General features: G+C 40.8%; 1 protein-coding gene, 1 long non-coding RNA gene and 1 pseudogene across 4 annotated transcripts; all 3 read left to right on the forward strand.

Annotated features, from left to right (window-relative positions):
• The first annotated feature begins 1,503 nt into the window (after positions 1-1,503).
• On the forward strand, positions 1,504-3,694 carry LOC128437900 (general transcription factor II-I repeat domain-containing protein 2B-like; annotated as a pseudogene).
• A 5,288-nt stretch (positions 3,695-8,982) lies between these two features.
• Positions 8,983-12,893, forward strand: LOC128438571 (Golgi-associated plant pathogenesis-related protein 1). 3 transcript variants are annotated; one of them, XM_053421157.1, is made up of 7 exons: positions 8,983-9,113; positions 9,261-9,287; positions 9,464-9,667; positions 10,048-10,125; positions 10,390-10,539; positions 12,012-12,059; positions 12,673-12,893. In XM_053421157.1, the coding sequence occupies exons 2-6, from the start codon at positions 9,281-9,283 to the stop codon at positions 12,017-12,019; spliced, it is 447 nt and encodes a 148-aa protein (XP_053277132.1). In that variant the 5' UTR covers positions 8,983-9,113; positions 9,261-9,280; the 3' UTR covers positions 12,020-12,059; positions 12,673-12,893. The 3 variants fall into 3 exon arrangements, with proteins under 3 accessions (XP_053277132.1, XP_053277133.1, XP_053277134.1); XM_053421158.1 differs by having other exon boundaries at positions 12,678-12,893; XM_053421159.1 differs by having other exon boundaries at positions 12,712-12,893.
• A 471-nt stretch (positions 12,894-13,364) lies between these two features.
• Positions 13,365-14,539, forward strand: LOC128438572 (uncharacterized). Its single transcript, XR_008338345.1, has 3 exons — positions 13,365-13,495; positions 13,928-13,997; positions 14,191-14,539. It is a non-coding gene; the product is annotated as an uncharacterized LOC128438572 (long non-coding RNA).
• The last annotated feature ends 588 nt before the right edge of the window (positions 14,540-15,127 follow it).

The following is a 15,127-nucleotide window of genomic DNA, read 5'->3' on the forward strand; positions in this document are numbered from 1 at the left end:
CGCTGGTCAAAATGTCCATTGATATCAACATTTCAGTTTTCACAAGTAGAAATGTCAATCATTGATAACAACAATTCATGTCTTACTTCTGGCGATGTTGCAGATACCATCAACTTTTTTTTGCATTACAGATATCATAAAATGCATATATGGATTCTGAATATGTAAAATTAATATCTGGCCAGTCAAGACTAGATCACTGATATGTTGGTTTGGAGCTGCAGTGGATGTATATCATGAGATCTGAAATAAAGAGTTTCTCGGACTGGAGTTGTGTTTGAGTTTTGAATTGTAAGCTGTGCAGAGGGTTACACAGTCTACATGCTACTTAAAGCGACATATATTTATTAATCAATCATTCAAATTTATTTGGTAAAGCCCATGGTCACAGATCACAATGTTTGTTATTGGGCTTTAACAAGGTTAAACTTCAACAAGAGTAAGGAAAAACTAGCAACATTTTAACAGGGGAAAAATGTAGAAACCTCAGAGAGCAACATGTGAGGGATCCTTTTCCCAGGATGGAAAGAAGTCTGGATATGTGGGTAAATAAAGTGTTTATATTTATTTGTATTACTTGTCAAATTGTTCGAATGCGGGCAGCCACTGGTAACCAGTGAAGGGAGCGTAGGAGCAGAGTAGTTTGAGCGTACTTAGTTTAAAGAACAACAATTTTTTTTTCTTCTATTTTTACCTCATGCATGGACTTAAGCTGCAGTGTTTTATTCCGGTAATAACGCAGAACGTAAATCAAATACGTGCGCATGATTGAATCAAGTGTACGAGCAGTCACAACTCACAAGACAACTCTAGTCCTCAAAAATGTCTGCTCGCGCAAAAAAAAAGAAGAAGAAAGGTAGACACCGAATGCAGGGTTTTCATCAAAAAAGTATTTATTTACTGAAGTCGGAGGTAAAGCTGTGTGTTTAGTTTGCGGAGAGCAGATCGCCGTGTTTAAGGATTTCAATTTGAGTCTGCATTACGAAACGAAGCACGCGGAGAAATACAAAAGCTTGACTGATGCCGGGACATCGGAAGCTTTACTAGCTAAGCTACAAAAGCAGCAAGGCTTTTTTACCAACTTCACACATCTAGGGATGCAGCAACCAAGACCAGCTTTGTGATATCTCACAAAATAGCTAAAAACAGTAAGCCATTCTCGGAGGGGGAGTGCTTGGTGGACTCTGCAGCACTAATTTGCCCGGGAAAAAAAGAAGCATTTGAGCAAGTCCCGCTATCCAGGCGAACCCTGACCAGAAGAATCAAGGACATAGCGGGGAATCTTGAACTTCAGTTGCAACGTGAAGTGGCAAGTTTTGACTTTTTCTCCTTGGATTTGGACGAGACCTGCGATGTCCGTGACACAGCCCAGCTACTCGTGTTCGTCCGTGGGATAAAGGACATCAAGATTACGGAGGAGCTGGCAGCACTGCGGTCAATGAAAGGGACAACGACAGGGAGCGATCTATTCACGGAAGTAGATGCATGCATGAACACGCTGAAATGGGACTAGAAGGTGTCACAACGGAGGGCTGTCCAAGTCTTATCGAGAAAAATTTCGGACTTTTGAAACGTGTTCAAGATAAAGTGACTGAAATCGACCCAGATCAGAAATTGGTATTTTTGCATTGTACAATACATCAGCATGTGTTGTGCAATCAGTGCTAAAAATGAACCATGTTATTGATGTTTTCACTAAAATTGTTAACTTCATTAGGGCACGAGCATTGAATCATAGACAGTTTGTTTCACTTTTGGAAGAGCATGAGACTGAAAATGGTGACATAGGCCAGTGAATTTCAACCTTTTTTGAGCCGCGGCACATTTTTTACATTTACAAAATCCTGGGGCACACCACCAACCAAAATGACACTCTATGGACCAACACAGTACATATAATACATATAGTTAGTAATATAATTTCTAAATGTAGTAAAAAGCACTATTTTAAATTATTTCAGCCCTTTCTTACCCTTACCTTTTAATGAGCACAAATTGAATCAGATTTATGAAACAATCTTTGATTTAACTAAACTTTATTTAACGGAGACATATTATACCCATTTTATCACATTTGATATGGTTCCTTGGGGTCTTATTGAAATGTCTGCAACATATTTTGGTCAAAATACCACAAGGATCATTTAAAACAGGACCTTTTAGCCCTGTCTAAAACAGATTGACCTGTTTTGAGTGCCAATAGTTACTCCCGCCGTTTACCCGCGCTTCATTGAATTTCTTCACTTTGACATTCAGAGCACTGTGCAGGAATCACATCGCGTCAACACCCACCGTGGGCCTTCGCGATGCTTTGTTTTAATTAAACAGTCGGATTCCCCTGGTCCGCACCAGTTCTAAGTCAGCTGCTAGGCGCATCGCCGGAAGGGGCCCCCCGCGCGAACGGAGGGTTCCCCCAGCGGGCGCCGTAGCTGAGGTGATCCGCAAGAAGGGCCCGACACGCGTCCAGAGTCGCTGCCGCCGACCGCCGTACCCGGTCCCCTCCAACGGCCCGCCTTCCGCACCGGCGACGGACACCGCCCCACGGTCCAAGAGAAAGAAAGCACCCCGCATCACTGACGCTGTGAGGCACAGCGGTATAGGACCTCCCCCCCCAAAAAACGTCGAGGTGTGCCGCACGCCGAGTCTCCGGCGTTGTGGAGAGGAGGGCGACTGCTCCCCCAGCCGCGGCACCTGCCCAGCGGTTTAACCACAAATACCAATGATATCGGTGAAAGTCAAGTTTATTACCGATGTGCAGATGTCGGTAAACGAGGCAAATATCTGCCGCTACCGATGTTCGGCCGATACTTCGGTGCAACACTAGATATTAGATAATTTCCCACGGCACACCTGACGATCTCTCACGGCACACTGGTTGAAAATCACTGACATAGGCTACCACACAGCTGTCAGATGGCTCAATCTGGGGAAAATGCTAAAAAGAGTTTCGGAGCTGAAAGCAGTGATTCAAGAGTTCTGCGAAAAGTAAGGCAAGGACATCCCAGAGCTCTCAGATGAGGACAGGATGCCAGATTTTGCATTGGCTGTTGATGTGACTGCACTGATGAATGAACTGAACACCAAACTGCAAGGCAAGGGACTATTTGTTCATGAAAAGCACAGCCTGGTGAAGGCGTTCATGAGAAAGATGCAGTTTCTCTCAAGCCAACTGGAGAGCAACAATCTCACTCACATGCAAACCCTGAAAGAGGTCACACCATCAGCTGATCACCTTTGCAGGTACTCATCCATGCTAGGAGCACTGCATGGTGAGTTTTCAAGGCGATTTGAAGATCTCAGAATGATCGAGGATGAAATGCACATGATTTATTCTCCCTTTACCTGTAGTGTGGATAATGCACCCAGTGATGTTCAGCTGGAACTCATTGACATGCAGTCTGACGTGGTACTGGCAGAGCATTTTAAGTCAGGATCACTGCTGGATTTTTACTCTTCTCTCAAGGAGGAGAACTTTCCAAACATAAGGAGAAATGCTCATAAGATGTTGGTTCTCTTTGGCTCTACCTACATATGTGAACAAACATTCTCAGTGATGAAGTTAGCAAAATCCAGGTATAGATCCTCTCTCACTGATGATCATCTGGCAGCTGTGCTTCGCATCTCCACCTCAGACATTCAACCTCACTTTGATGCACTTGTGAAAGCCCAACAGAGACTAGATTTCTCCCACTGAACTGAAATAAGTCAAATTAGGTGGTTAGACTAGAAATGCTGGCATGTAAAGGCACCGACTAGCATTGAACTGGGACACTTTCTTTGGAGACCTTTTTCTCAAAATCACAGTTCAGTGACAATCGTTATAATATGATGTATCTTGCTTACTATTTGGAGTACAAATACAATATTGCGGTGTCTTTAGAAAGCTAAGAACCTCTTTCCAACAATTTATGGAACTCAAATGTGTTTTGGGGTGAATGTGCCTGAAAATGACACTAATATAGTTTCTGGATGATTATTTAGCAGAAATGGCTATCCTTCAGGACTGAATTCAAGCCCAAGTCACACCCCTGGTGGTGGGTGGGGAAGAGTGTTTTCTTCTGAATTGTAAATTTGGGACCCTTTCACACTCACAGAACCCCACATGAAAGATAAATAATGTCTTTTGATTCATTGGCAGTGGGATCAAAATGTTTCTATTACTGTTTACCATTGTTCTGGGAAATTTTATTGAATAAATTACTGTTTTTGTAAGGCAACCTCGCTTTTTCGTTGCTTAATCATAACATGCAGTACTCCTGCCAGTCTTACCAGCTTGTCAAAACAATGCTATATACTGCTTTTATAAAGAAATATAATTAATATTATGCAGAATTCAATCAATCAATCAAATTTGATTTGTATAGACCATTTTCACAAATCACAATTTTCTCTTAGGGCTTTAACATGGTGTGACATCCTCTGTCCTTAACCCTCAGCAAGAGTAAGGAAAAACTACTAAAAACCCTTTTAACAGGGTAAAAATTTGTAGAAACCTCAGTGAGAGCCACATGTGAGGGATCCCTCTCACAGGACGGACAGAAGTGCAATAGAAGTCAAGTGTAGGAAAAACATCATCAAGATTAAAGTTTTTAGCAGCATTGATGAGGGTAAACATTTTGAAGGGTAACTTCAATACTATATGTCAAGCTGTCCTGCTGCAATCATAGTCTATGGTCAGCAGCCAGCGAGATCAAGATCCGCCATCCAGATCAGATGCCACTATAGTCCACAGTCATTGTCCACTGCCGTTTATTAGGATCAATCATCAGCCGCCGCCTCGGTCGTGGTCCACCACCATTATATGATGCCAACCCGACACAGCATCCGCCATTACCACTACGATCAGCCTGCATGATATAGAATCCGCCATACTGGATCCACTATTTCGGCCTCTGATGCGCAATCCACAATTCGTAATCCATGGTGCGGCCAAAGCGGGCCCGGATCTGCGGGCGATAAAGCAAAGGGATTCCGGGGAAGGGGTCAAGTCAGTAACATGTACTGATGAGATATGAATTACTTCAATGTGATAGGGATGAAGAAGAGGAAGAAGATGCTGGAAAGAGAAGCTCCGTGTGTCATAAATTCCCTTTGCGTCTTAGCATCATCAGGGGTTTTTGCCTTGTAATCAATGATACAATGATACAGGCCGAACTTGGGGGTACACTGAGGCTCAAGGTAATTCTGACTGGCTACTGGTTTGTATGGTAGTACGATGAAAACCATGTGGCCCACTCAGTAGATCAGCCATCAATACCTCTATGCCTTTTTAAACTAAATGCTTCCCATTTTAGAACATAGGACAAGTAATTTTCTGGCGCACTAATTAGTTCTAACTATAAAATTTATCAAAAAGGAAGGTTTTGAGTCTACTCTTAAACGAACACATAGTGTCTGCCTCCCGAACTGAAAGTGGTAGATTATTCCACAGGAGAGGGGCTTGATGGCGAAAAGCTCTGGCTCCTACTCTACTTTTAGAGACTTTAGGGACGACAAGTAAGCCTGAGTTCTGGGAGCGGAGTGCTCTAATGGGTTTATGGGTACTAACAGCTCTTTCTTTAAGGTAAAATGGCGCAATATTATTCAGGGCCATGAAGGTGAAGAGAAGAATTTTTAATTTTATTCTAGAATTAACTGGAAGCCAGTGCAGCGATGCTAATACTGGAGAAATGTGCTCTCTTTTCTTGGTAAAAACTCAGGGAATTCCGTTACAAATTCGCTATAAGCCCCGGAGCACGGTAAACTACAGCAAATATGATTGGCTGTTGGTGTTTCCTGGATTGGCGTGGAAGACTAAGAACAAGACATTCAAATGAGTTATAGCAGAGTTTAGGTTTAGGATTAATTGATAGACTGGAGTTAAAAATAGCAGCAACTCCACCTCCTCACCCAAATTCTCTGGGAACCTGTGAATTTATATGACTGGGGGAGTAGATTCATTTAGACTGACATATTCATCAGGATGCAGCTGCGTCTCAGTGAGGGACAATAAATCTTTGTTGTAATCGGAGACTAGTTCATTAACTAAAATAGCCTTTGATGACAGTAATCTAATGTTTAAAAGACAACATTTAAAAGCCTTAGTTTCCTGTGTTGTTTCAGAGGTTGTTTTAATTTGTATTAGATTTGTGTGTATTTGTCGCTCTGTTATTGTTTAATTTCAATAATTTAAATCGGACGGTGGACAGACACAATCTCTATGGGGTTTTGTGACTGATCCAGAGGGAGTGCAGAGAAGTGTTTAGCACTGCAGCTCTGCTTCCAACTATGGGTTGTCATGGTATAGACTGAGTAATATTCCTGTCAGACCTGGACTAAAATGAGGACTCAGATGCAGAGGATTACACGTACCAGCACACTTTATTGAGTTCAGATCCTCTATGATGAGTGACAAATGATTGGGCTATGAAACACTTACTTAATACTTCTAGGACCTGGCAAGAATAACTCGGGGGGGGGGGGGGGGGGGGGGGGGGGACTCCCAAAAAGATTGAAAATACACACTAGGAAAAGAAAGAGGTTTATAAACATAAATCTCTCCCGAAGGATGATAAACAAAAGGCTAGAGTAAGAAAACAAAAGCGCTCCCGAAGGAGGAAAACCAAACTACTATGAAAAAGGGACAAAAGAAAAAGGCTCACCTAGACATGAGGCACCTCAAACTAACCAGAACTCTCTAAACATAAATCGCTCCAAAAGGGAGGAAGAAGAACAGATTACAAAAGAACACAAAACGAAGCTAAACCAGAACGAAAAATCACTCTCAAGGAGGATACAGAAAACAACTTACGTGGCGTAGCAAATCTCAAGGCAAAACACGACAATGACTGTGGACAAGGGCTTAGGTGCACGGACAAGGACGAAACACTTTGGCACAAGACAAAGGGGAGACGCAGACTATAAGCACATGAGGGTGAAGGTAACAGGTGGAAACAATCCGGAATCAGTGACACATGAGGAAGGGCAAGTGACCTGAAACGAGAGTAGAGTTAGGATTTCAAAATAAAACAGGAAGTTACGAGACAGAAACCCCAAGACAAGACAAACCTCACCGCGGTGTGACAATTCCTAGATAAGAGAGCTGCTCCATCCCAAGTGGGATGAATGCCGTCTCTCCTAACAAGACCAGGTTTTCTTCAAAAAGTTTGCCAATTATCTACAAAGCCCACACCATTTACAGGACACCACTTCGACAGCCAGCAGTTAAAAGACAACATGCGGCTAAACATGTCATCACCTGTTGTGTTATGGAGAATTGAGTTCAGCCTTTGGCCTGGTCCCCCACAATATTTTCTGTTTCTCATGTGGCCCCATAAAAAAAAGAATTGCCCACCCCTGCACTAGAAGGTAGACCAGACAGGAGTGAGTTACAATAGTGTAGGCGTGAGATGACCAGAGCCTGGACCGGGACCTTCGCCTTCTGACTGAGAAAGGGACATGTTCTCCTGATGTTGTGCAACATGTCGCTACAGGAACGGGTTGTTGCAGTAATATTCACAGTAAGGGAGAGATGACTGATGAGTGTCAAACCCAGGCTCCTAGCAGTCTGGGTGGGGGCTACCATGCAGTTGTCAAAGGTAATAATCAGTTCTTGGGTGGGACAGCCTTTCCCTGGAGGGAAAAGTAGTTCGGTCTTGTCAAGTTTGATTTTGAAGTGGTGTGCAGTCATCCAATGAGACAAGTCAGTCAGACAGGCAGACTTTTTTTACTTTGAATAAGTACATTTTGTTCATAAGGATTGATTATCTCTAAATAAGTACGAGTGACAATTATGTACATGAAATACTTTCATACTTGACTTCCGTAAATAATCTGTCGATTTCTTCCACTATAGTGTGTAATCGTTTCTCACTCCTTTTGTAAACAAAATGTTGAGCTGAATGAAATAGTGACCATATAAAACTTATCTGACTTAACAGTAACAATGTTCTTTACAGCAATGTTCATTTGTATGTATTTTAAGAGCCAATGTTGTGTCTCGTCGTTTGTGCTTTGGCTAATCAGCTGGTCTCGATGAAGAGAATGAAGACGTTACCCTGAGCATCGCGTCAGGCCCTGCTGCTCTAGAGGAATCTTCACCTGGTGTCACAGATGCATCACAATGACAGCAGCTGAAGCAGGGCAGTCCAGATGTCTGTTCCTCCCACCGTCCCCCAGACTTTTCATCGATGCCCATGTGAGCCTTGAAGCTCCTCAAAGGGGCTACTGACTCCCAAGGTGATGTCACCTCATGGACCCCACCTATATACTCTAAATGGTTGTCTGTTCTATACATAAACTGGCAATAATAAGAGCCATCCTTGGAGCAACTTGCTGTGCTTACACTGGTTGTGAACCTCTGTTTCTCCTTCACACCCACCCAGTGCCTTGCAGCCTGGTCAAGACCAGAAAAGGATCAAAGGAGTCTGTTTCCAGAGTCAGTCTTCAGTTTGTCAGTGTTTGTCTGATTTAGGCCTCAGCTTGGTTAAACCACCAGTAACTGTGCGATTGCTGTCAGATGGCAGGAAGGAAACTGTACTGCACTGGAGGAGACTTTTCCACAACCTGTGCGATAGAAACCTCAACCCCCTCAAGGCTTCACTCATCTATTTTCTGTTTACACGTTTTCTTTGTCAGCAGCTCTTCAGTTGCTTCATTTATTCCTTATATAGTATGGATCTATGGTGGTAACCAAGACTGAGCAGTATAACAGGTATTATCTGTGAATTAATAGTCATATGAACACATTTTCCATCTTTTAATTAAAATATATAATTTTGAAAGTACACAGGAACCAAAAAAGCCAAACACAAAGTTTGAAAAATCCTGAATTACACTAAAGTGTCTGTGGAATCCTGGATCAGAGAGACAACCACTCTGTATCAATCAAGAGTGGTGCAGACGATTAGAAAATGTGGGCTATTCAGCAAACAGCCACACTGTGCGCTGTGAGTCATGAAAAAGATGAAGTGGCTGCAGGGGAGTACCAGCAGGAAAGGGCTGCGGGTCTGTCTCCTCCTCCATACAGACAAGAGGAAGGAGCGGTGAGACATCTGTATTATAAATACTGGCGTTGAGACAGCAGTGTGTACACAGGACATTCGCTCAGATCTTAGGAACACAACCTGACTCAGGTGAGTGCTAGAGATTAGTTTGTGTCAAATACAGTAGATTTGTTTCAATCATCAGATCATTGTGCCTGAGCACCTGCTGAGTGCTCTTTCAGATTATTTGATTTTATCTTTTAACTCTGTCCTCATTTGTTCTGTTTTCCCTATCAGCCTTCACAACCACAGACATAATGGCAGGTAAGTGCTTCAGAACTATTAAGAATCCAAAAACATCATCACTGTCGAGATCTTTGTCATTACAGGTCATGAATAATCCTGTCTGTACCCAAGTGTGTGGACAGCCAGCCACAGTAGTTGCTCAGAGCAAGTTTATTTTTTCTGTGCACTGAAAGACGATGCCTTCTTTTCTGCAGATGAAAGCTTTCAGAAGGAGTTCCTAGAGACTCACAATGCCTACAGGGCGATGCATGGTGCGCTGCCACTGACGCTCAGTAGCGACATGAATGATTCATCTCAGAAATGGGCCGATCACTTGGTGGAGCTCGGTGCCTTAAAACACAGCGATACAAAACATGGAGAGAACATCTACTACATGATGGGCTCTGAGACCGTGACAGGTGAGATACACAATCGCATTCATTGAAACATTTGAAATAAGGAATACCACTATTCTATACTGATCATTTAAAAACTAAATGAATACATCTAATAGCACACTCAGGGGATTTGGTGCTGCAGCCTCACTTACTGCAGTGTAACCAGCAGCTCCTAGGGCCTGAACTTAACAAGCTTTAAGACATTCCTTACTCAGTTGTGTAACATAATGGGACTTCTTTAATCACTATGCTGTTACACTATGTTTAGCATTTACCACTACACCGTAATTTTCTGTTACAGCTTTGTTTGTTATAATGGCATTATTATCATTTTATTTTTCAATCACATCATTGTAGTTTATTCATATTGTGTTCTTTATGTGTGTTTCTTTTCTCTTTAGGGAAAGGAGCTGTGGATGCGTGGTACAGTGAGATCAAAGACTACAACTGGAGCAGTCCTGGGTTCGGCATGAACACTGGTAAAACACATAACATCTGATGGGCTCCATAGAGAGACAATGAATAAACGTAGATTTGAAATCTGTAGGTAAAATATATATATCACTTTCAGATAATGACAATTTTTTTCTGTAATAATATATAAAATTCTGTAGAAAAGCAAAACATTAATATCGACCTTTACTTTTGAAATATTATTCATTTTATAAAACACTGAGCAGTTTAAGTTAGAAACACATCACCACATATTTGTCCTCACTTCTCTGCTGTGCTTCTTCTCGCAGGGCATTTTACTCAGGTGGTTTGGAAAGACACCACTAAACTGGGCGTCGGTGTAGCCTCTAGTGGTGGCAATGTCTATGTGGTCGCCCAATATTCTCCACCTGGCAACATGAACATGTCGGGCTACTTCGAGAAAAATGTCCTTGAGAAAGGTGAGAAATCCCCAAATTATTTATCAGTCAAACCTAGACCACTGGTTATCACTCCATTACTTTAGTTTTACTGTCTGTCTACTAAATATTGTAATTTTCCTACACTACGTGTATTTGACCACACTGCCATTTATTTTTACTTTGAAGATTCCAGTTTTAAATAAACTTCTATAAAAAATGCATTTATGTATTAAATGTTTTAATGTGTGATATATAATAGCATTCAAATACACCATTCATCTAATATATTTACTGTATATGCAAAGGAGTCAGTTTTTAGTTACTTTAGGAATGGTAATCACACTGTGCTGCACAAACCTATGATCTTTTAATCATATATATTTATATTCTTGTCATTTTACTTGTAACTCATTATATTTAAACTGCCACTTTTTAAAGCTGCAGACACATTATGAGCCTGTTATGGTTTGAAAAACCCACAGAGGAATGATGTAGCATTGGATTTGTAAAAGAATCGGGAAATCGTAGTTGTGGTTCACTGTCAGTGAGCAGAAACTCATTGTCCATCATAACAAACCAGTTATGTTGGATCCAAATCTTCTTGATGTGTGATGAACTGATAAAGAAAAGCTTGATGCAACAGCTATTAGAGGATTATCTCCTACTCACAGTATGTAAGGTATACAAGGAAATATTTCTTCTCATGCAGCCACTTGTGGGTAATCCAGCAGGTTTAACTTTATCCTATGTTTTTCAGTCGCGTCTTTATGGAGATACGGCTAACAAATTAATTTGATGGGTAGTGGACAAGAAGGGTAAGGAACAGGCAGCCGCCCCAGTGGGGATTCTGAAAAGAGACAAAGGAAACGTTGCACACTGCTAAAGATGACCTAGACCATCCCTGATGCTGCCTCTTAATATCTCATGTTGTCAATGAAAAAGGCTTGTCTTATAATTTGTTTAGATTGAGAAAGCTTTAAGGTGTAATGTCTATGCTATTAGAGAGAATTTCAGTCAGCAATGACTTCTGATTGATTTAACACATATAAAATAAACACAATAAAAACAGGCCAACTCCAGATTGAGCTAAATTTACAGACAGTGTAAAGTTCCAAAAGGTACCACCAAGTGGAAGCATAATATAACTAATCGTGTCCCCTTCTCTTCAGGTTGGAAACTTTAACAAAATGATATCGGGTGTTTCAGATAAATCTGCATCTCGAAGAAAGATGTATGCTTCATATTTATAGATAGTGACTACAATTCCCCGAAAAATATTTACACAAGGTTTCATAAATTGAAGCTAAGAGACACGAAACCAGCCACACAGACCTTTCAGAATCAGTTTTTGATGTCATATTAGACTATGAAGAATCGCAGTGTTTCAGAGTAACATAATGTTCACATACAAGTAGTAGACTACACCAACCATAGTTTTATTGATTCTGCTTCAGCTGATGTATTATCAGTAAGAATAGGGACATAAATGCATGTTCTCTGTGTCTGTCAAGATGCCTGATCGGAGCAAAAGACGTGACCTGCTGGATTTCAATCATCAGGTAAATACATGCACTGCGAAGGTCATCATTATGTGTGCAGTATATGACCATGAAATATCTGACAAGGCTGAAATATATTGGCTGGACCCTCATCAGCCATTTTGGTGGCTGACATACAGCGCCCCCTGTGGCTGTCGGTGCTCACAGACAAGGTTCTAACCCACATAGGAAAATTGTTTAGGCTCATATGACCTGGACTGTGAACTGGCCCATATACCACTTGGAATGATGGCACTTGGACTGTCTGCTCCAATTTTCCAGATCTGGGCCACAAGTTAGCCATAGCAATACCTTTGTTAGCGAAAAGGTACCGAAGGTGGCACGAAATTGTACTATTTGGGCCAAATTCACCATTCACCACACTGGACATTTTAGGTTCACATCCAGACTACCCCTTGCCAAGAGCTAAAAAAAAAAGCCCCGTTTGTTTTTTTGATATTTGGGACACATTTGCTATTTTACAAGTGGGCCACTTTAGGCCCACATCCATTTTGTCCAGACCACAAGAAGGACAGATGTAACGCATCTTTGTCTGAAGAAGCCCACATGTGAATGCTATTTAAGAATGTATCTGTTTCGACTCCAACTCACTAATAACACTTTCTTCATAAAGCGCAGATCATCTTCCACTGAGTCTGCCATTTTTCCACAGAAGACCAGAAGTAACCTACCAAACACAGGCTCCAGGTCCATAAAGGCTCATGGAAAGTCTTAAACACAATTGTTTTCATTGTATTCAAAATTTGGTCTTTGTTTGTTTTTATTTTGAACATCGTCGATAACTCAGGATGTGTGAAACTGTTTTGGACAATAAACATTCAATGAATTGCACAAGATTCTCCTTTATATCTTTCCTTGATCTCAACCTTTTCAACTGCTGACAGTGACTCAAAGGATGAACACATTTATTGTCTCAATGTCAATGTCAATTTTATTTATATAGCACATTTAAAACAACTTGGTTGACAAAAGTGCTTTACAGGCGTATTGGTACAACAAAAGGACAGTAAAAACGTAATACATCATAGTGCAAGTAATACAGATGAAATACAATTATTAATATAAATAAATAAAATATAAGATATACGATAAGATAAATAAAATCAGCCGCGATGAAACCATAGACTGTAAATATAAATGGACTGAGGGTCTGTGACGTCACCCGTTGGTTTCTGCAGAGTGAGAATGAGGCTAGTAGGAGGCGTTCCCCCGGCGCCATCTTGCCGGTGCTGACTCCTCCTAGTTCCTGGCTAACCAATCAATGGGCAAGGACGAGGAGCGCGAGTGACGACTCACAGCTGAGCGACGGCAGCAGAGCTTTAGATGCCTGGTTAGCTCAGGCTACGGCTAACCGGCTACTGGCGACATGCTTAGCGCCGGTGCTAACGGCTAGCGCTGCCCAGCCAGAGGGTCGCGATCTTTACCATGAACTAGAGGTAAGTAGCCTTGAAACTATACAACAACAAAACCTATTGCTTTATCTATTATCAAAATCATATGCTTACATGCCTCAAGTGGTTTTTAATATGTAATTGTTATAAAAGTTATCATTTATTTAATATGTCTAATGAACAGATTGAAGCAAGATAATGACAGAGTCGTGTGTTTGGTTGTGACGTGATTTTTTATTTGAATAAGTTAATATCATTACGCTACATGTGTAAGTTGCATGTGATAGTAACTATGTTTCACAAACGTGCTGATAAAGGCTGGTATATCCACCATTACTATTGCCACCTCGTTTATTTAGCCTGTTATGGAATTTTAGAGTGAATTAGACGGTTTAGATATGATTATGATCTCCACACACCAGTGTTGTAAACAGTTCTCAAATTAATTATATAATTATGTTTTCACACTGAGGGCAGTGGAGAGACCTGATGTGGACTGTTATCAACAGCTCTGTGGGAGATTATCACCTTGAATATTACAGATGAGGTAGAAAGACATTTTATCTATTTGAACAATGTTTTATTTCTTTCAGTACTTTTATCCAAAGCGACTGACAATATGTGCATTTAACCATGAGGGTACAAACCCAGAGCCCAGTACATCGTTTCCATCTGACATCTGTGGTGCTTCATAAACAACACAAAACATTCTTTAATAGCGAGTTTCTTCTTTTCATTAGATGAAGCACTGCAGCACCTGATGTCCTCAGCAGCAATATAGTTGGGATCGGCAGCTTCAGGCTGGTCAACATGAGGATGACTGCACCAGTTTTCATCTACACTTCATGTTTTCCTCCATTAACTAAAGTTGGCCTGCAACTGTTTAGAACTGGCTGAGTGTCATAGATAACAGAGTTAATTTCTGTATTAATTATGGTTGGTTAAATAAATGAACACTTATTAGAACAATGTTTATCTTTTGCTTTCTGATTTAATACACTTTAGATAAGAACCCAGCGTACAAAGTTTGTATCCTTATTTTCTGTGGATATTTTACTATGTATTTGAATATGCTTTTGGATTAAACTGTGCACTACCAAGAAAATGAATGTACAGTATGGAGTTCTTCCACAATAAAGGTATTGCATATATTATTTAATACATTATGTATTATGTGCAATACATTGCTTTGATTGTTTGTAAGTAATGAAAACAGGTCTGTACCTGGAGTCAGTGTTGAAGTGAGGACTCAGTGTTCAGTCTGGTTGGATTCCAGTTGTGTCTAATGTTGGACATCCTAGAGTAACATTCAACACAAATACACAGATATGTAAAGTCATACATGTGACGGGTTAACTCCTTAACAGACTTTAACATGGTAAAAATCACTATTATTACTTCAAAGTTCACCAAATCATAATCTTTTATCATTTAGCTTAGGAAATAGATGGTGGACATCAGCCTCAGGTTCTCTATGTAACTGTCTATTCTAGTAAAGTTACACTTCCTATAATTTATTTATATTTAACACAATAATTCAGTGAAGTCTGCCTTAGATTAATGATGTAAAAACTGAAGGTAGCAGACAAGTTTAGTTTAGTTTTCACTGTAACACGTTACAACACACCAACACCAATACTCTGAATAAAGAGCTTTAGGAGACATAATGCTACTTCA

The sequence above is a fragment of the Pleuronectes platessa genome, chromosome 4 (genome assembly GCF_947347685.1).
Source record: "Pleuronectes platessa chromosome 4, fPlePla1.1, whole genome shotgun sequence".
NCBI classification, from domain to species: domain Eukaryota; kingdom Metazoa; phylum Chordata; class Actinopteri; order Pleuronectiformes; family Pleuronectidae; genus Pleuronectes; species Pleuronectes platessa.

Coding starts and splice junctions, on each gene's coding strand:
- LOC128438571 (XM_053421157.1), top strand. Junction 9,668..10,047: donor GGGCTCTGAGACCGTGACAG/GTGAGATACACA, acceptor TTTTCTCTTTAG/GGAAAGGAGCTGTGGATGCG. Junction 10,126..10,389: donor TGGGTTCGGCATGAACACTG/GTAAAACACATA, acceptor TTCTTCTCGCAG/GGCATTTTACTCAGGTGGTT.